General features: G+C 41.2%; 1 protein-coding gene across 7 annotated transcripts in view; it reads left to right on the plus strand.

The window, feature by feature from the left end:
• IL1RAPL2 (interleukin 1 receptor accessory protein like 2) overlaps nucleotides 1–19,284 on the plus strand; it is a 339,847-nt gene extending 320,563 nt beyond the window's left edge. For 6 of the 7 annotated variants that reach the window (XM_039717660.1, XM_039717665.1, XM_039717667.1 and 3 more), the window contains 3 exons: nucleotides 4,531–4,674; nucleotides 7,449–7,619; nucleotides 16,043–19,284. In XM_039717660.1, the coding sequence (XP_039573594.1) occupies nucleotides 4,531–4,674; nucleotides 7,449–7,619; nucleotides 16,043–16,740 (1,013 nt within the window). In that variant the 3' untranslated portion in view covers nucleotides 16,741–19,284. The remainder of the gene's footprint in view (nucleotides 1–4,530; nucleotides 4,675–7,448; nucleotides 7,620–16,042) is intronic. The other variant, XM_039717666.1, reaches the window with a different exon arrangement.
• The last annotated feature ends 918 nt before the right edge of the window (nucleotides 19,285–20,202 follow it).

Here is a 20,202-nt window from a genome sequence, read left to right on the forward strand (position 1 = left end):
AAAAATCACTATCAAGGGAGTGTAACAGTATCTCATGGCAGTTCTTTCGTTGTTTGTTCAATACACTGAGATACAGTGTATTAGAAAACATAAAAGCTGTAAGATAGTAATTGTTGGGAAAGCAAAGGAAGGTTCCACCCTTGGGACAAAGCTGTTATGTGAAACCACAGAACATCAGCACAGGAGATTGACTCAAGAGTTGACACAGTATCCAGACCTCTGCCATCACTCTTGGATGTAAATTATTTTGCCAAAACAGGAGAAGAATTGTTTTCATGAGGCACACCTGAAAGCTCCAGTCCTTTGTGTGCTTTCACTGTGGCAAGGTTGGAATAAAGGAATGTTGATCCAGCAGATCATTCTACTATCTACTGCAAACTTCCATGCAGGAGGCTCTTCAGAGGGACCTGGACTGGCTGGGTCCATGGGCTGAGGCCAGCTGTGTGAGGCTCCACGAGGCCAAGTGCTTGGTGCTGCTCTTGGCTCACAACAAGCTCCAGGCTGGGGCAGAGGGGCTGGAGAGCTGCCAGGTGGCAAAGGATGTGGGGATGCTGGAGTCACCATCCTGCAGGGATTTGAAGGCCATGTGGCCCTCATGGACATGGTTTAGTGGTGGGCTCAGCAGTGCTGGGTTAATGCCTGGACTCAATCATCTGGGAGGGGTTTTCCAACAGAAACAATTCTACAATTCTGTGATCTAAACTGACACAGGTTGTCACAGCTTTAATTAAGGGATCTGGTCATCATGATGAAGGATTAGTGTCTAGTGCAAAAAGCATTCTACCTTTACTTCCACTGACCCTCATAAATATTCAACTGATAGTAAGTATATCTCTTTGGCACTGGTAAATGTTCTGCTGTGTGCATATAGTAGAATAACAAGCTCGATTTATTTATAACAAAAAAATGCAGATATTTCAGGGCTCTGCTGGAATTATGGAAGAAGCACTGCTGAATACAGAATTTGGAGGTGGAAAGGATCACTTTGCAGCTACTATTTCATTTCCCTCTGCACTGTGGCTGTAGAAAAGTTATATTCCCCTAAGGCACTCTCAGTAGTTGATTTCGAGGCTATTAAAGTGTCATTTAAAATAACCACTGTATTTTACTGTGTCCTTTGACTGCCTGTCCTATTGTCCTGTTTGTTATTTATTAAGTTCTCACAAATACTTGACCAAACTTTTCCTTTCTGCAACTTGATTTAATTGCTTCTTATCCTAACTTTCTCCAGCTTAGATTTTACTGTAGATATTCATGAGTCAGGAAATACTACTGTATTTGCTGAGCTGGGACAAGATTTAGGGCAGGACTTGCAGAAAGCTGTTGACCAGCATCCTTTGTGTGTGTCAAAAAAGGGATTTCTATTGCAATGTGCTGCAGCACAGATCTCTCAGTCAGAGAAATCCCCCTCCCTGCAAAGTCTTACCTCTTAAGAGCTGTATTATCTGTGTTTGACAAGAGGCACTTCTAGCTCTGTTTTGTCTCCAGACCTGCCCTCTGTTATAGTTTTTTTTCTGGCTTGGATGAAAAACAGGAATAAACCCAAAATCTAAATTGCAGATGTTGTATAAGACTTTCTAGAGTTCTTGTTCTGACATCAGATGGTTATTTTTAGCACATAATTTGCTTTGAAAAAAGAAAGAAAAATTAGCTTTTCAAATGTTTCAGGCAAAATACATTAGTAACTGTATTAGTGATACAGTCCCCACAAACCCTCAGGAGAATACAGGAGTGGCTTTTTGCACAGCTCAAGTGTAGCAATAGCCCCAGAAGCACGTGCCATCATTTAGGATTATTTTTATTTTTTGGAGTTTTCACCTGAAAAAGAACCAAATCAAGTTTCAAACCCAAAGCTACCAATGCAAAGGCAGAGTCAGAGATGCTCCTAAGACCTGAACACAACTGTCTGCTGTCACATTCTTCTTTACTGACTTAATTCAAGACCACATTTTTACTTGCTCTCAAGCAGTTCAGAAATAAGTTCTGGACAATCCTGGGTTTGGTTTGCTTTTATTTTTTTTTTCTCCATGCTGTCCTAACATATTTGCTGCTCAAATAACATGGAAATGCAATATACACCCAGTTGTCCCTTAGTTGTGGGAATAGTTCAGGATTCCCTTCAAAAGGGTTTGAAAGCAGTCCAGTATTTCATGACTTCATGACTGGAGTCCACATAGTCTATAATATAACTGTTCTGAAAGATAAATAACTTGTCAGAAACACAGTCCAGTATTTCATGACTGGAGTCTACATAGTCTATAATATAACTGTTCTGAAAGATAAATAACTTGTCAGAAACCACAGAATAAAGTCAGACCATGCTTTTAGTGGCAAGAAGTAGTGAATTGAGATAAAAGTAAATATTTTGATGACTTTTCTTCATGATTTTTTTAAAGGAGACTGCCTTTAATTAAGACATGTAAGGAACTAATTTTGGGGGGGTGTGAGTTTGATACTGGTATATCACTAAATTATGAGGAACTTCTGAAATGTAGTTGTCTCTCACTTATTGGGTATTTATGAGACTTTTGCTATTTTAAAGACCGTGATCCTCTGAAATATGTGTAATACATTGTGGCAAGGTCCTTCTACATTATTTTACATTAGAAACTATCAATATTATTATTTGCTATTTTTCAGTCACTTATAGCACACAGACCAGATTCAGCTTCTTTTCCAGTGTTGGATATGCTGCTTCCTTATTTGTCTCAGTGAGAACCACTTGAGGAGGAAGGAATTAGATGTCAAGGCTAAGTAGAGTAGGCAAAAAATTGAACATCCTGGGTTTTTCTCATTGCCTCCACTTTGGAATGGAAATAAGGAGAGCTCAAAAGCCTCAGCTTTTCCCTCCTTATGTCTCCCATGTACTCTAGGAGAGTTCATGGGGCAGAAGAATATATACTGGACATGCAAAAGCTGATCAATTCTGCCTTTCAAGATGGATTTTGTGGGTTTGCTTAATACCCTGCTATTCCCCCCACCAAAATGGGCACAGCTCTGTGCTCCTGTGTGGGCTGCAAGGCTCAGCATTTTCTCTCCTTCCAAGCTGGTAGTTTTGCCATCATCTCAATTTCCTAGAAAAAAAGATTCAGTACAATTTAAAAAAAAAAATCCCCTCAAAAGTGATTTTAACCAACTCTGCTCTCCATTTGCCTAGATTTATCCCCCAGAGGATGCAGGCTTTATCATGCCGTGTAGTAAAAGTCCCATGAATTCCCTGTGTTGTCAGAGAGATTAAATAGCTATTATAATAGACTTTTTCCATCTATTAGTCCATGACTTCTTGCCAGACACACATCAGAGATACTGTAAACTGGGAATAGCTTGACATCTGATGTTAATTATTGAAATAGAAGGCATGGTGAGGCAAAAATAACCCCCAAAGATACACAGCTAATTTGCTTTTTATCTTGAAAGTGACACAAATGACATATGAGTAATTTTTTTCTGACCAAAGTTTTAGAAGCATAAAGATCACAAGAACTTTGTCCCAGCTGTGTGAGTTTGGAAACTTCTGGCTGTGTTTGTCACAGCAGCAAATATCTTCATGACGTCTTATCTGAACCAATACAGGCTGGGAGAGTCAAATTGTCATCCTCTGTCTTTTATGGCTAAGTAATATGCCAGGTGGTGTTAGGAGCAATATTGCTTTCAGAGGACATTTCAGGATAAAGAGCAATGATGTTCAAGTTAGTCCTTTGCATCAGATGGAGCTCTGGACTGGTATCCAAGGGTTTTATCCCTTTTGTCATTGGTTTGCTGAATGACCTTGAACATGCTGTTTCTCTTCCCTAAGCCTGTTTCCCCAGCTGTAAAAGATGCATCAGTGTGTCTGGATGCATTTGTGAAGTTCTTTGAGTTCTTGTGATGTTTCCTAACAAAAGCATCTGAGTAGAAAATTTTAGCTAGCACTAGGTCCCATTAAAGTATGATGTGAACTTTACAAATATGTGAGAACTGTGTTAGCAGCCATGACAAACCAAGTGGCTCTTTGCAGCCTGATGTCTCCTGGCTTCTTGTGTTATCTTGGGCTTCCTGCAAGCCCAATTCATTTTCCAGGGATCCAGCTGGAGCCCTGGCTTGGCAGCTCCCATCAGCTTGTCCACAGGCTTCACAAATAGAAAACCAAAGCTGTCTAATTTGGAGGGCATGGGACCAGACCCTGCCCAATCTGTCCTCACAAGCTGCATACAGCATTTGGTGCACTCTGCCAGTGCAGAAGTTTCAAACCCCACCAGCTCATTAAAAGTTGGTTACTCCTCTGTGTAAAATCACTACTTCTTGTGTAGGAGATTTACATGTGTAGCTTCAAATGCATTCTGAATTTCAGATGGTTATTTCAGATGAGCAGTACATGGAGTAAATGAGTAAAATTAAGTAATAGGCAAATAGACAAAATTATTAGGTATTTTTGATGTTGTGGTGGTTGTAATTGGAAGTTGCACAACTTTATGTGGAATTGTACTGTGGATTAGAGAAAATACAGCTTGGAAAGATCATAACCTTTTTGCCTTTCCTTGCGAATTTTAGATTTGATCTACAAAATAGAACTTGCTGGAGGACTGGGAGCCATCCTTCTTCTGCTTATTTTGCTCGTGACCATCTATAAGTGCTACAACATAGAGTTAATGCTGTTCTACAGACAGAACTTTGGAGGAGATGAAGCAGCTGATGGTAAGCAGTTGCACAGGAAACTCAATATATGCAATGGAAGTATTTCAGAGACCCAAAGTGGTGAGATAGAAATTAATCCTAAGAGATACCTGTTGCTAGTTTAAACTACTAAGCACCCAACAGTGTAAAGCCCTGAGACTTTCTCCCAAAGCCCCCTGAGATCAATGAGTCTTTCCACAGAAATGTCACTGCTCTGCCATGAGCAAAAGGGAGCCAGGAGAATTGTTCATGAGTCTGCTACAGAGGCTCACATGTCATTTGTGAACTCTTCACCTTCATGTGCCAGATGCCAAGGATCATCCTTGTGGGTCCCTTCCAGCTCAGAATACTTTGTGATTCTTTGTGATAAATAGCAGGAATAGAGAACAAGAAAGTTTCTCTTTCTCAATCCTCATGTATGACTGGGAAAAAACTAAAATTATGATTTTTCCATACTCTACGATGCTGCACAATATTTATACTGGTACCTAGGATAAAGGGAAGGGTGAGATTATGTGACTTGAGAAGTACTTTACGTGAAACACCTTGGGATTGTACCAATATAATATCATTCACACCCTGATTCAGGAAGTGGTAACTTCCTGCAGCCTGCTTCAATTTGTTTATCCTGTGTTTTCAGCATGAAACTGCTGCATTTTTACTCATATAACTTCCTTGGTTCAATCACTTTTTAATTTATGAAACAATATTATTTTCGCATTGTTTAGAGGAAGCCCCATGAGTACATAGAGGATTTTGTCTGCCTATAAATTTTGAAAACAACCTCGTATTTTCCCAGCGCATAATTGTAGACCTTTCACAGCTCTGTGTCTTGTTCTGATCCTGCAGGATGAAAGATGGAGGCAGAATGTTACAGAAGTCAAAGCACATATGGGGATGTTTGTTTCTTCTCATGCAGGGGGATCATACAGAGCTCCCATGAGCACTCAGCTGTATGGATGCAATCACAGGGTCATTTTCCACTTGTATGTGTGTTTCTTTAAAAAAACAAGATTTGGAATTCAACTGATCTGCTTTATTCCTATTTCTAAAAATACCCCACGTAAGCAATGCTGGACACACTCACTTCTTGTGTTGTGTGCAGCATTTGCTTTTAGAGAAAATGACACTGAGGATTAAAGGATCCATTTAGGAAATGGCTCCAAACAGTGCTGCTCCCAGAGCCCCCAGAGCCAGCAGTGGGTGAATGTGGGCAGCTCCTTCTCCTGTGCCCTGGTGCAGGCAGCTCGTGGGGACCCAGCAGAGGCTGCACCACCCCTGCACGAGCTGCCAGCAGCCCGAGGGAGCTGCCTCTGTCAGCATCCTGCAGCCTGGCACTGTGGGCTCAGGAGCCTGGGCAGGGCAGGGGCAGGGGGCTCAGGGACCCCGAGATGTCAGGGCTCTGCAGCTCCCACACCTGCGCAGGGATGCTGCCTCCAGGATCACTGGCATCTCTTAAAAGGTTTTGGCAGGCTTCCTTATGGACAGGGTGGCAGGTTTTGGAAAGGCCTCCAAAGCTGGCTGGCCTGTTGACTTCAGAGAAATGTCAGCAAGCCAGGTGGACATCTTCCATCGACCCCTACAGCCATGGTGACACTAGGCAAATTGCCTTTTACAAATATGTAATTATTCACATGCTTTGACTACAGCTCTGACCCTTATGGGTCTGGCTTTGTGTCAGGAATTGTAAGTAACCATCAGTTCAAGGTCGTAAAGACATATATTTTATTATGATTAGGTATTTGTTCTTTTTATCAGAATATATTGAGGAATTTTAACTGCCGTAATTATCTTTCATGTGCACTATTCTTTACAGATAATTGGTACTCAGAAACCCTCCATTCATGCAGTTTTCTTCTCACAACATTAACTATTTGATTTTTCATTTTCTGTAAATAATGGCAGCTGGGCTCTTCCCTAGAGGCTGAATTGCTGAAGGTTGATTTTTTCAATATACTGTTTTCCATTACTGCAGAGGAACACAAAGAGAAATGTCACTAAGACAGTCTGATCCCAGCATGGGTCCCCAGCTCTGTGGTGGCACCACTTCTGTTCCTGGCACACTCATGAGCTCTTAGCTCCATGTTTCAGAAGCAGAGCTGGAGACAAGCCCCAGTGCTGGGCAGGAGCAAGAAGAGGAGAAGGAATGTTGCCCTTTATGGGAGTTATTTGTCTCTCTTATGATGTGATCCCTAAGTATTTAAAGTCTTCTAGATCAAGTGGATTGTGATCCAAAATTATGATATTGATTTTTAAAACCATGGGATTTTCTGGAGAAAAAAAAAAGCAGCTTTGAACTCTCTGTATTTGGCATTGTTTTCTGAATAGTCAGTATTCATTTGAATTAAGTCATGTCTTTTCTCACAATTACTTATGGAAAGAAATTTTCCTTGCTCAAAACTTTCCGGGCTCAAAACTTTTCCAGGCTGAAAACTTTAACAACCTCCTAGAACTTTTGAGGAATAGAAGTTTAAAGGATTGCATTACAAATATGTAAAGGTTTAAAATAAAAGTTGCCACTTCAGTATTTGTATGAATATTTTGCCCATGATGTTTCCATCTGTGGCACATATCTGACCACATGGAACAGAGTTACTGCTCAGCATGCAGAAGAAAACTGAAAGGATCCATGAGATTTCTGCCTGGAAGCCAGATTATATGTTCCTGTGAAAAGTCCCCATTTTGTTGGGAAATGCTTGGTGGTTTCAAGGAATAATGCAATTTCCCAGTACTCTCCTGTGTTCCTTACAGTGTTCTTGCAAACAGCAGGCTGAACATCATTTGTTTTCTTACAGACAACAAAGAATATGATGCTTATCTTTCATACACCAAAGTGGATCCTGATGCATTAGATCGTGATAATAATGAAGAGGAGCAGTTTGCACTTGAAATTCTGCCAGATGTTCTAGAAAAGCACTATGGATATAAGCTCTTCATTCCAGATAGGGACCTGATCCCTAGTGGAAGTAAGTATTTCTGACCTTTCAGTTTAACTTCTGTCTGATGTGTCACAAAGGCCTGGACTGTGTGATAAGGACCAGATATGGAAAACCTTGAGAAGTGGTTGCAAAGATTGGAAAAGTTTCCTCAGCACTGCAAATTTGAGATCTCTCTTATAGCTTGTTCCTGCACTGCTGAAATCAGAGGGAATTTCCATTGAAATCAATTTGTCATTGATTTCAGTGGGAACAGGAGCTGGACCTTCCTAGAGGGAAGGCTGCAGCACTGCAAGCAATACCAAGTCCAAAATACCTACATCAAACTCAGCTAACTAAGCAGGAAACTTTCCAAAAGGATTTTATCATCTCTGTTACATGCTTGAAAATGGAATTTATTTTTTTTTTCAGTGATTAGTTGTTTTCTCTGCAGCAGATTTACAAGTAAAAGTCATATTTTCTATTGTTTTTTGGGTTTTTCCTTAACTTGGAAGTCTAATAAGATTCAGCAGCACCTTTGGATGTCTCTTCCAAAGGTCAATGCTTTCCTAGTGGTAGTTATGGCATTTCTTCTATCAGACTCATTTTTGAGCAAGTCAAAAAGACCACAAATCATATCCATTGTGTTGATGAATTCTGAATGCATAGTATGTTTGCTTTAATATCACATTTGTTTGAAGTGCTACCCTTGTGAAAAATCCGCTTTTTGGGTTTTTTTTAAAATTCCATCTCCAAATCACTTTCATAAAAACAATAGAAGAGAACATGAACTTCTCTCTGAATGTGCTGCTGTGTAGGAAATATGAACAAGAGAAGAAAGCAGTGGCTGTAGTGGAGCAGATGTCTCCAAACATGGAATGGCTCGAGCAGAGCTGCATTATTACAACCTGCCTGCCAAAAGACTTGGAACTGCTGCCAAGTGCCAATGCCTGGCCCAGGAGTCAGAGTCTCTTTCTTCTCTGACCTTTGAGAGCACTGGAAACAGATCTCTGAACCCTTCAGCACTGGGAAAGAGGAGTCAGAGCCTCACCAGAGATCATGAAAGACCTTGCAGGGGCTTGAATTTATCACAAGCATTTTCAGCTCCTAGTTTAGAGCTGATTCACTTTTTTTTTTTGCCTCTGCAAGGTGTAAGTTTTTCTCCCATAGTGAAGAATTACAGAAAGGGGATTTGGCTCATAGCTTTCTTATTTCTTACAGTACAAGCAAATTATATAAAATGTTTAGATATTATTAAGAGAAAATACATCTTTCTGTGGTAAAAACCACAGAATTGTTGTAACTAGTTGTTTTATAGCCAACAATATAGCAAAGTACACATAGCAATTCTGCCAGTGAACTAAGAAGTTTAAAGTTAACTCTTAAATAATAACTATGCTGAAGCACAGATTCCTCTGAAATAAGATTCTTTTTTCCAATTGTTGTTCCAGCCAGCATGGTATTTTATTTTTGTCTATTTTTGTCAGCAAGGCACTCAGCAAATACTTGCCATCAGTTTGGGTATTCATTAAACCTCTCCTGAAAATGTAGGGTACCTGAAAATGTCAGTTCTCATTTATGAACATTCACAGATTTAATCCTTCTTCTCTCCTCTCAAACTCACTTCTTCAGTGTTATGAAAAGGCCTGATTCTAACACATGGAGCTTCAAGAACGCCTAATCAGACATAATGACAAGGCAGAATAAAATGTGGAGCTGAAATGAGTGTGATTTGCATGCTTTAGCTTTGAAAAAGATATGGGGGAAAGCACTTTATTTCGAGAGGGGCTAGAGGGAGGGTGAGGGGATGGGGAAGGAGGGAAGGCTCGGCCTCCTGCATTTGTGAGTTCTCCGTGTGCCCTGGAGTAGGGGAACGTGCCTGTGTTCTGCCTAATGCTCCCCACTCTCATAAGGACTTGCAGTGCTTGCTGAAGGCAGTGTGATGTGGAATGGGCCTGCTAGAAACTTCAGGGGAAAACATAGCATGGTTTTGAGTGACTGTCTCAAAAACTGGCAGATGTGACAAAATATAAAACTCTCCAGGGTAGATTTCTGTAGAAAAATGGAGGGTTGATCACAGCTATCGTTTTATTTTAGGAAATATCTCTTCTCACATGTTTCACTTCCTCATCTTTCAGGGTAAATTACTTTCATCAATGTAATCGTTTCCCACTCTCTGCTCTGATGTGTGTCCCTCTGTATCCTGTGTACCTGGGCGTGTGTCGCCCCAGCAGTGCAGCCAGGAGCTGTGCACGGCTGGTGCTTCCTGCAATCCCTGCAGTTGTGAGGAGCTGCCACGGGAGGGTGTGCACCATTCGCTTCCTTCCTGGCATGCAGCAGCTCCTGCAGCTGCTCCCTGCATTTGAGAGCAGGCAAAAAATAGATTTGTCAAATACTATTTCATTAATTTTCTTGCGCAGTTCTGCAAACAACCTAAAAAGCTGACTTGGGGAAAATTCAGGGACAAGTTTGATTGTGTTTTTGTCCAGCTGGCTCATTGCTAACCTCTGGGGGAAAGCTGTGATGGGCTCTGCATGTCCCTGTGCAGCCCAGGGAGAGATTACAGCCAGATGTGCTGTGCCTGGGACATGTCCAAGCTGTGCTTTCAGCTCTGTGTCTGGTTCAGGGATGTACATGGAGCGACTGCTGCTGTCCCCAGGAGGACAGAGGTGCTGGCTGTGGGGACTGAGGCCATCTCTTCACCACGGGGAAGCAGATCCCAGGGTTCAGATCAGATGGGGCACAGTCATGTTTTGCAGTAGGTGTTGGTTCTGAGCCCTGCTGGGATACAAATTTTATCCCAGTAGAGCATTCTGTGCCAGTGGGAGGGAGAAGCACCATGAAGGATGCTAATGGCCTCAGCAATGCCCACTGTCACACAGTGGCCAGCAGGGATCTTTGTGATCACTCCTGGTGCTGCCTGAGAGCAGCATGGATGGATCCAATGCCCTGAGCTGGCAAGATGGAACAAAATCCCACACAGCTGTGGGAGGCAAGACTGGTGAGCCAGCAGGGAGACATGGCAATGGAGACCGAGTTTGTAACCCAGGAGCTGAGTTGCGTGTTATGGCAAGTACTGTAGCAGCTATTCTGTCTTAAAGAATGCTCTTTGGTCTTAGCAGAATGAGTGTTCTTCATTCTGTCACAGCTGACAGCACACACACCTCCCTACAGGTAATTTAGGTGTAATTGGACACATTACCCTTCATAAGGAGGCTGGGATCCCTGAGATGCACTTGCACTTCTTACTGAATTCCTGAGCAGTTCTCATTATTTTCACCCTATCATTTTCAGAGCTCTTTTAACAAACCCTTTCCCACAACAAACATTCAAGTTCCCTGAGATTTTTCAATTCAGGGTTAGGAGACCTGAGGAGATTGAGTAGTTGGTGGGGGGTTAACAGGACGAGTTGTGTTTTCACCTAAGCCATTTTTTGTCTTGCCAAGGATGATGTCTGCAGTGAAAAATATCTGTTTGCACATCACTCTTCTAAAATCAGGACTACATCAGAGGAAGGTACTTTTCTCCATGGTTTCTGCAAATTATTTTAAAACCTGAAAGTCAAGAGGTAAAAATTGTCAAGTTAGACTTTTAATACCAGCAATACATATCTATTAGAGCATCACCTAGTTGTTCTCTAAGCATGTGTGCATTTGGTCTTGACAGAATAGAGAAAACACCAACAATTCATTCCAGCTCAGCCCAGGGTATGAAGATTAGGCAGTGAAAAGAACAATGGTGATGGACTGAAAAATGAGAAGTTCTCAGCACAAGGGATGAATACGTAATGTGATAAAAGCACACAACAGTGAATATTGTAGTTCTGGCACTTTGTAGTTTTTTCTGCCCACCTGTGTGGTTTTTGCCTGGGGAATTCCAGCTTCCTGAGCTCCTGCATGAAGAAAACCTGGTGGGACCATGTGTCTGGGGTTCCCAAGGAGCCTTAGTCAACTATAGAGTACCATTTCTTTGGTATCCAGCTCCACAAACTCCTTTCAGGAGTCCCTGGTTGTCTGCTCTGTATGAATCTTACTTTTAATGTCAGGCATGGGTGAGGGTAGTGGGGATACACATGGATGTCAGCTGAAAGAGGAATAAATATGAACAAAAGGCAGAAGTGCTGCCTGTCCTGTAGTGCACTAATCTGCATTATTTGTTTCTTTATGTTAAACTCACCAGCTGTCCCTCAGCTCATCCTGGGACTGGGCTCTGTCTGGGAAGGGGCCATTACTCTGCTTGGTGTTTCAGCTGTTCTGGTCCAAGCTAAGAGAAGCAATACACATTTAATAAATAGGAAAAGCAAGACACAAAATCATTGGTGTTATAATAAAGTAATCAGACTCAGGGTTTGGGAACTATTCAGCTAGGAAGCCAGGACTGAATTACTGTTTTATAAATAACTTTCTCAAGTGATGGTCACACTGCCAAACACAGAAAGGCTGGTTATTTTCAGAGTGCCAGGAACCAACCAGCATTGGTTTGATGGTAGATACTCTTTGGTTCTCGTAGTGCTGCAAACCGTGTTTCCCAAAAATATCCATAGGATTTTATGTGATTTCTAGTGGTTTTTTTTCCTTCTCCCTCAACTCCTGCAAATCATCTGAATCTGGTTAGTCAGTCATTTCTTTGTGTAAGCAATTCTGTTCCCATAATGTTCATTAATTTCCTTGCTTCTATTCTGCTTGCATATTAGGTTTCCCTCCAGCCTGTGGTTAATGTAGCTCATTAAGGATTCCATAGGCAGTTACACATGATTTAATTGCAAACGGGATTCATTTCTTGAAATTCTCTACTTCAGTGCTCCAAACTCCAGTTCAGCATTGTTACACGTAGACAGTGTTTGGTGAGCACATACTTGCTGTCAAGACAAATTTGCTTGCCATTTGTTGGCAAGACTAAAACAATGTTTGGTTTTGGGTATAACACTTCTTGCTGTCCATTCCTTCTTCAGCATTGCACTGAAGATGATGCAAGTAAGTTACTGATAGAGCCACTCACAATGTAATTTTTTACCTATGGAAGTTGCTAACATTTTGGGAAGAGCTTTGTACCATAGTGCAAAATATGTTTCCAGGAGGGGGGAAAACGGTCAAAATTTAAAATGTATTTTTTTCAGTAAAAACAAGTGGGTTCGATCTAACATTGACATCTTAGTTTTACATTCTAATTTATGACAAAATACAATCCCTGGGACTTAAAGGTGAATAATTGCATACTGACTTTGCCAAGACAATGTTTTTTTCTCCCATTACAATGAAATTTCATTGAAGTTGACACCTCCTGCAGCAAAAGCGAAGTTACAGCAAAATTATATTTATCTGATGGAGCTATGTTGTTCTGGATCTTTACAGTTGATACTAGTTGGTGACATTATTCCTGAAGTCCCTATTCAGTTTTTTTCTTGCAAATGAAACAGAGCCATTGCCTGACAATAATTTCGTAGCTCGCTGGAAAGGTGAAAGCAACCCTTTCTTCCTCCCACATTGCAATATAGATTCCTTGGATTTGGTACCTTCTAATGGAGTGAACACTTGAGACAGACAACTGAACCTGTGGGATTTTGGGAAGTCTCCAATTCTAAAGTAAAAGGAGAGCAGATGATTTAGCAACTCAGAGGTTTATGCCGTCAGATTGGTACCACTGGGAAAAATAAAGCTGGAAATTCCAGGGACAGGAATCTGTCTCCCCATGCTTTTCTTCACAGAAATGTTCAAGTGGTGCAAATTTGACACATTGTAGAGTGCACCCAATGGAGCCACAGGCTCCAGGAAAATTGCCACCTGCCTTCAGTAGCAGTCCCAAGCCAGAGTTAGTGGGAGTACTAAGTACTTCTGGACCAGTTGGCTGGAAGTTTGGGGTTCCAGTTTCTTGTAGCTCAGTGGACTTTACCCTCATCAACAAGTCCCCTGTTCATTGGCCGTGTCCACCCGTGACCAGCTCCAAACATGGAATTTGAGGGATCACCTCAAGACAATTTGTGAAGGTGTTCACGACTCAGCTGGGGACAGAGCTCTAACATGTAGCAATACCCGGTAGGGAAGGTGGGCATCCAAAAGAGACATGAGAAGCACAGAGGAGAGAAATGTTCACCCAAGAAAATAGGGAATTTCTCCCATCTTCTTTCCACCCTGTCTGCCCAAGGCAAAGGCTGACAACTTCTTGATTGCGATGGGGTAATGGATTATTGCTGGAGTGTCACTACTGAAATGATTGGTGCTGGATATTTGAACAGATGGAAGTGAAGTGATTTTTTTGTTTGTTTTGTTGGTTTGTGTTTTTTCTCAGTTGGATGCATTTGGATATGCATGGCCGTGCTCAGCACTACTCTGGACATATGGTACTGCCCAGTATTGTGTCCTGCAGGGAATTGTCTTGTGCATAGCAGTGTTCTGAGTGTTTGGAGGAGGGATGAATATGTCTCAGGAAAGATGCATGATAGTTTGTTGTTTTACTGTATCTTGCAGATTCAACCTCTAATGATGAAGCTTCCCACCTAAATTCTTTCTTTTTGGGAGCAGAAAGAAAGGAAGAAAATGAAGAGTCTGAGCTGTTGATACATTGGGATAATATCTTTCCATTGTATTGAACATTTCTACCTTTCCTTAAGTTTTGTTTCACCAGTTCTGCTTATCATTTTCTCATTGTTGCTGATTCTCTCCCCGCTCCACTGCCTCTCCCATGGATTTTAATGTTGAATTTTTTTCATTAATGAGTTAACTATTTTACACAGAACAATGGGGGGGTTTCCTCATAAAGTATTTCAAGAAACAAAAAAACAAAAACAACTGTAAATGCTGCATGATTAAAAAGTCATAAACCATTAACTAAAAGTCAGGATTGTTGCATAGACATTTGTAATGTATGTGTATGTCTTAAATTTTCGTGTGTCTGTGGGATGTTTGCAATTGCCTCTTTTTTCCATATGTGAAAGAAATTCTTCTTGCTGCTAAGTGGTGAAATAAAACATTGGTAAAGGCAGATTTGATGCTAACTATGCCTTCAGCCTCATGAAAATAAGCTATTTTAGAATGTTCCTGTTGGCCTATTTTGTAGCAATTTACTTTACTGGAAGTGGTGTGAATAAGCATGCTGTGGTATGGTGCCTGGGACTATAAAATGAGTCTTGCAGTAACAGATGTTGATTAATGATGTTATTTGTAATTATTGTTCTTGCTAGAGGGCAGATGTGTAAGAGAGGTCCTGCCCTGTGCTGAGTAAAGATCTGTTCTGTGCAGCTCTTGTGTCCAAGTCTTCATTTCTAACACGTGCTTCTCCTCTGTGGTCAGGCAGCACATTCCAGCAGCATGGTCAAGAGGTTCATGTAGTTTGAAAACACAAAGATATCCTGTCTCAAAGCTTGCAGTTGTAATGCTGTGCAACCAATGAACATTTTCTGCCCTTAGTGGTTTTGTTCAAGGGATTTAATTTTTCTGGTTTTGACCTAAAACCCATTGAAGTTTGTGGAATGAAGTCTGTTCATTTGAATGGGTTTTGGATCAGGTCTGTAAGTAGATCTCTTTCCCATCCTGTTCCATGTCAGACCAGTGTATTTGGCTTCTCTTCCCTACCATCCCTGGGATAAGTGAAGCTCAGGGATCAAAGTCCAACTTTACAAATATTTTGAAGTTCAGTAAACTGGCATCATGGAGCTGCTGATGGGGCTGGCATTTCTGCTTACACTGATCAGTTGCAACTACTTGGCATGCATGAATAAAAGAATTCTACTATTTTCTTTGTCACTGATGTCTCAACAAATAAATACTTCCAATATGTTTAAATTTTCCATTTGTTCCTGTCACTTGTGAAGTCTCTGTTAATACCTTGGGGTACATAGAAGCACAGGTTTGTGATATTAAAACAGACCACTGAGCCACAAAGAATGTTCTTATGCTTTTGTGGTCAATGCCTAAAGAAGAAAAAGCTACCATGATGCTTCTATGCAATAACACAAGTTCTGCATGTGATGAGGGTTCATTTCTTTTTGAGCTTTTGCAAGTTATGGTTCATACACCCTGCAGCACTCTCATGTCTTTGCATCTGGAACACGGGAACCACTCCCCAGAGCCTGCTTCCCTCAGCACAGTGTTAATCATGACCAATGTTAATGTTAGAATTTACACAAACATTGCATTGATTTCAACCTGTATTTTGTTCACTAAGTGAACTGTGTGTTTTTATTCACTAATGCACCTACACAGCAAGGGTGTTATGTAAATGTCATCCTGCTGCAATGAACAGGGGGAAATAGCAAAGGATGGAGGGTGCTATTAAGGAGTTTCCTATGTGTACTCCATAAATAGAAATATTTTGTGATACACAATCCTATTTTTGTTGGAGTATATTGAAATGCCCGTTGTTTTAAATGGTGTGGATCAGTAAAATGCAGGATTTTGTTATACTTGATTGCAAGCCTGATGTTTTAATACAATAGACTTCTTTATTCTTTACTCTTTCTCTCTTTCTATAATTTGTAGCCTACATTGAAGATCTCACAAGATGTGTTGAGCAAAGCAGAAGACTCATTATCGTGTTAACTCCAGACTATGTTCTCAGGAGAGGATGGAGTATTTTTGAGATGGAAAACAGACTCCATAACATGCTAGTCAGTGGAGAAATCAAAGTTATTTTGATTGAGTGTACTGAATTAAAAGGGAAGGTGAATTATCACGAAGTGGAATCATTAAAGCACACCATCAAACTTCTCTCAGTGGTCAAGTGGAAAGGACCAAAAAGCAGCAAACTGAATTCTAAGTTTTGGAAGCGCCTAGTCTTTGAAATGCCAGGGAAGAAAAAGGAGGTGGTGTCGCGGCATCAGGTCCTGGATTCTGCAGAGCAGGGCCTCTTTGGAGACCTCCAGACTGTGCCCTCTCTTGCCGTCACGGGCACTTCTGCCACGCTGGTGGAGTCGCGGGCGGCTTTGGGCGGTTTCCAGCCGGCAGACTCCGCGCACACGAGGCACTTCTGCCGCGGCTACGAGTGCGACGTGTCGGCGGCCACGCTGCCCCTGGCCTCCATCAGCAACCACCACACGTACTGTAACATCCCCCTGACGCTCCTCAACGGACAGCTACCTCTCAACAACGCCGTCAAGGACGCCCAGGAGTTCCACAGGAACAGCCCCTTGCTGCCTTTGTCGGCCAAGGAGCTCAGCTTCACCAGTGATATCTGGTAGAGCACCAGGGCTCTTTGGAGACACTTCATGGCCACCATGAAGAGGCGCCTGTAAAGAACTTTGCCCTACCCGCATGGGGTGAGAAAACCTATTCAGAGCAGCAGCACACTTGTTTGCTTTTCTACTTGAACTTTTTTTGTTTACATTTACAAATTATTGACGAAGGGGGCATTCTTTTGTAACTCGGTAATGTCCTTCCTGTCTTTTAATGTACAGTTTTATTGCTTCTTTAAAAAGGAGGGGGGAGAGAAAAACGCATCCCATCACTTCACAGTAGGTTTACAATCTGGGACGGATAAAAGGTCCCTGGGTACATTTTCCAACATCCATCCATATTTAAGTAACAGTATTTGGAATACACAGAAGTTGTTGGGTTTTTCATATAGACTACCGTACAGTTTGAAATTCTAATCATGCTACAAAAATTATGTCTCCTGCACAGACCACAGGGGGTGAATAATCTTGAAAAGGAAGGAGAAGGAAACCTTCCTGGTAACATTGTCTTGCAAATACTTCTTAGAAGATGCCCAGCTGAAACAAAGCAGATGAAGCTTTATCAAAAAAGTGCATAGTAACAGTTACTACAAAATAAATCACCTGCTCCCATCAGCATCTCTTCATTTTATTATTGAGGCATGTTGTATTCCTAGTCAATGGTTAGCAATGTGGTTTTATTTAACAACTTACTAGAATACTGGGAGATGTTTAGGAGGATTTTAAACAATTTTTCTGTCAGCAACAGATTATTTCACAATTTTTTGCAGATTTTTAATGACTTTTTCCAAACAGTTTAAATATAAATTTAGCTGTCTATTGGCCAATTCATTGATCTGAAATTTCTTAAGATTTAATATTTGTAGTAAAGTAATTTTATGTAGGATTATTTTTCCAAAACCATTAGTTACAATTTGAAATTAACTTTTTTTTTTTTTTTGTGAGAACATCAGCAATAGAAAACTACAGCAATATTCAGAGATTTAGTGCTGAATTATTCAGGTTTACTAGTAAGTCTGACTTCCGTTGCAGTGATAATCACCTGAAACAGTTTTCTCTCTTGTTTATCTACCTGCCAAATTATGTACCTTTTATATGGCAGAAGCAGAACTATTTCTGCTCTCTGTGTAACTAGTGAAAAGTGATATTTTTAAGCAACTGGCAAGGTCTCGCATTTCACACTTGTGTGAGTGATGCCATCAGTCAAATAGGATCCTGTCATTTAGCATTCCTGCCGCTGGTGGATGAGAGTTGTTGCACAGGTGCTGGGCATCAGGCATTGCTGCTCAGCGAGTACCAGGCTGGTTCATGGAGATTTCCACACTCAGCTGGGTAAGGGTTGCAGAGTCAGGCTATGGAGACAACTCTATCAAAGGAAAAAGCTCTAATAATGAAGGCAAAAGCCAGTTCTGCAGGTTATGTTATGGCTCTAATGAAAACACAGCAGACATGAGAGTTTTGTCTCAATAAGATCTGCTGGAGCAAGTTCCCAAAAATATTTTTAAGGCAGGCAGCCTTGCCTGTTCTTCAGTATGTCTTTAGCATTTTTCTCTTTGATTGCATGAATAAAAGTTAGCACTCTGCACTCAGCTGCCTGTGGTTTCATCAGCAAACAAATTCAGTAAATCCTTGACATTTTGCAGTGGTTCCTAAATTGTACCCTACAGTCAAATGGAAACAAACACTGACCTAAGACTTAAAAGTATCCAGAATTGGCCCAAAGGCCATGAAAATGATCTCAAATGTGCAATAATTCATAGAGGTCAGTATTTTTCCATTGCTTCTTTCCCCAGTTCTTTATTCTGTGCCCTCCTTCACTAGTCATTGTCTGTAAGATTTTTCATTAGGTTCAAAATAATACATGTTTCTCTCATTTTTTTCTAATATGTTATGCATTTGACACTAACACTGAAAGTGAAAATCTAGAAAAGATATTAATTTATTACACAGTATAGAACTATAACTTGCTCTTTTGTGAAGTTAAGTTCCAAACATAGGTGTTTAATAGACGTATTTTTCTACTGAGAAAGAAAGCGATTTTACCTCCATTATAAATATATGTATTTCAACTTCCTCCCAAAAATTTACAAAATTTGCACTGTTTTATAAATGTTACAGACTGTGTTTACACTGGCTATGTTCTTTAATGCAAAGTGTAATGAAAAAAAAACCAGAAAAAAATCCTAAATGAAAACCCTGCATGAAAAGAGCTGCATATGTTTAAATGAAAAGCTGTACTTTTCATTATTTTCCTTCCCACATTACTCTAGAATCTGATTAATTCACATAGAATGTTCAGTGAGATTTAAACCTGCTAGTTCTGTATTAAGCATGCAAACTCAAAAAAAAAAAAAAAAAAGAAAGAAAAAAACCATATGCAGGTTGGTCTGCTTCTTTTATTTACAGGGATTTAATATCAGTAAAAAATTCATTTACCCCATGATAATATGTCTCAGAGCAGTAGTTATCCTAAAGCAAAATGCTGTCATGTTTGTATTGAGGAAACATGAAAAGAACAGGTTTTCAGTCCTTTTGCAAAAGCACACTGAGTGTCTGTGTATCAATATCTTTTAGTTATAGATGCCAAGTCACAATCTGCTTTAAGGTTTCTGAGTGTATGTTGAGTACTATGACAATATATACATGAATCAGACCTGCCTGTGCCCCTCTGCTTCTGGGGGTGGGGACCTGAGCTCGGGGCCTCGTGTTGACTCAGTTTGTGTGATACCAGTACAGAACCACAGAATTGTTTAGGCTGGGGAAGATCTCTAAGATGATCAACTCCAACTCTTAACCCAGCTCTGCCAAGCCCACCTCTGACCCGAGTGCCCAGGTGCCACAGCCACGTGGTTTCTGTACACCTCCAGGGATGGTGACTCCACCACTCACCTGGGCAGTGCTTGACAACCCTTTCAGTGAGTAATTTTTTTTCCTAATCCAATCTAAGCCTCCCATGGCTCAGCTTGAGGCCATTTCTTTGTGTTCTGTTATTGTTACTTGGGCGAAGAGACTGAGCCACACCTGGCTGCACCCTCCTTTCATGGAGCTGTAGAGGGAGAGAAGGTCCCCTCTGAGCCCCCTTTTCTCCAGGCTAAGCCCCCCAGCTCCCTCAGCTGCTGCTCATCAGATTTTTATGCTCCAGACCTTTCCACAGCTCTGTATCCTTCTCTGGACACACTCAAGCCCCTCTATGACATGCAAGAGGCCAAGTGTTTCCACAGGTAGCATTTAAGGGTCTGGAAAATCACTGCCAAACAGTGAAGTGCATCCATCCATCTGCAGGACTTGGGTGGCACACGAGCTTGTCCCACTGTGGGAATACCTCCACAGCAGCCCTCCAGGGTGGCAGCAGTGACAGCTGGGTCAGGCCTTGGTGGCAGAAGTGTCCCAGCTCAATCATGTGAAATTCATCAGCTGAAATAGAAGGGCATTTGGGCACTTTGTGTTCCCCTGTCTCACCAAAGCCAT

Source organism: Passer montanus, unplaced genomic scaffold, assembly GCF_014805655.1.
Source record: "Passer montanus isolate IOZ18808 unplaced genomic scaffold, ASM1480565v1 scaffold38, whole genome shotgun sequence".
NCBI lineage: Eukaryota > Metazoa > Chordata > Aves > Passeriformes > Passeridae > Passer > Passer montanus.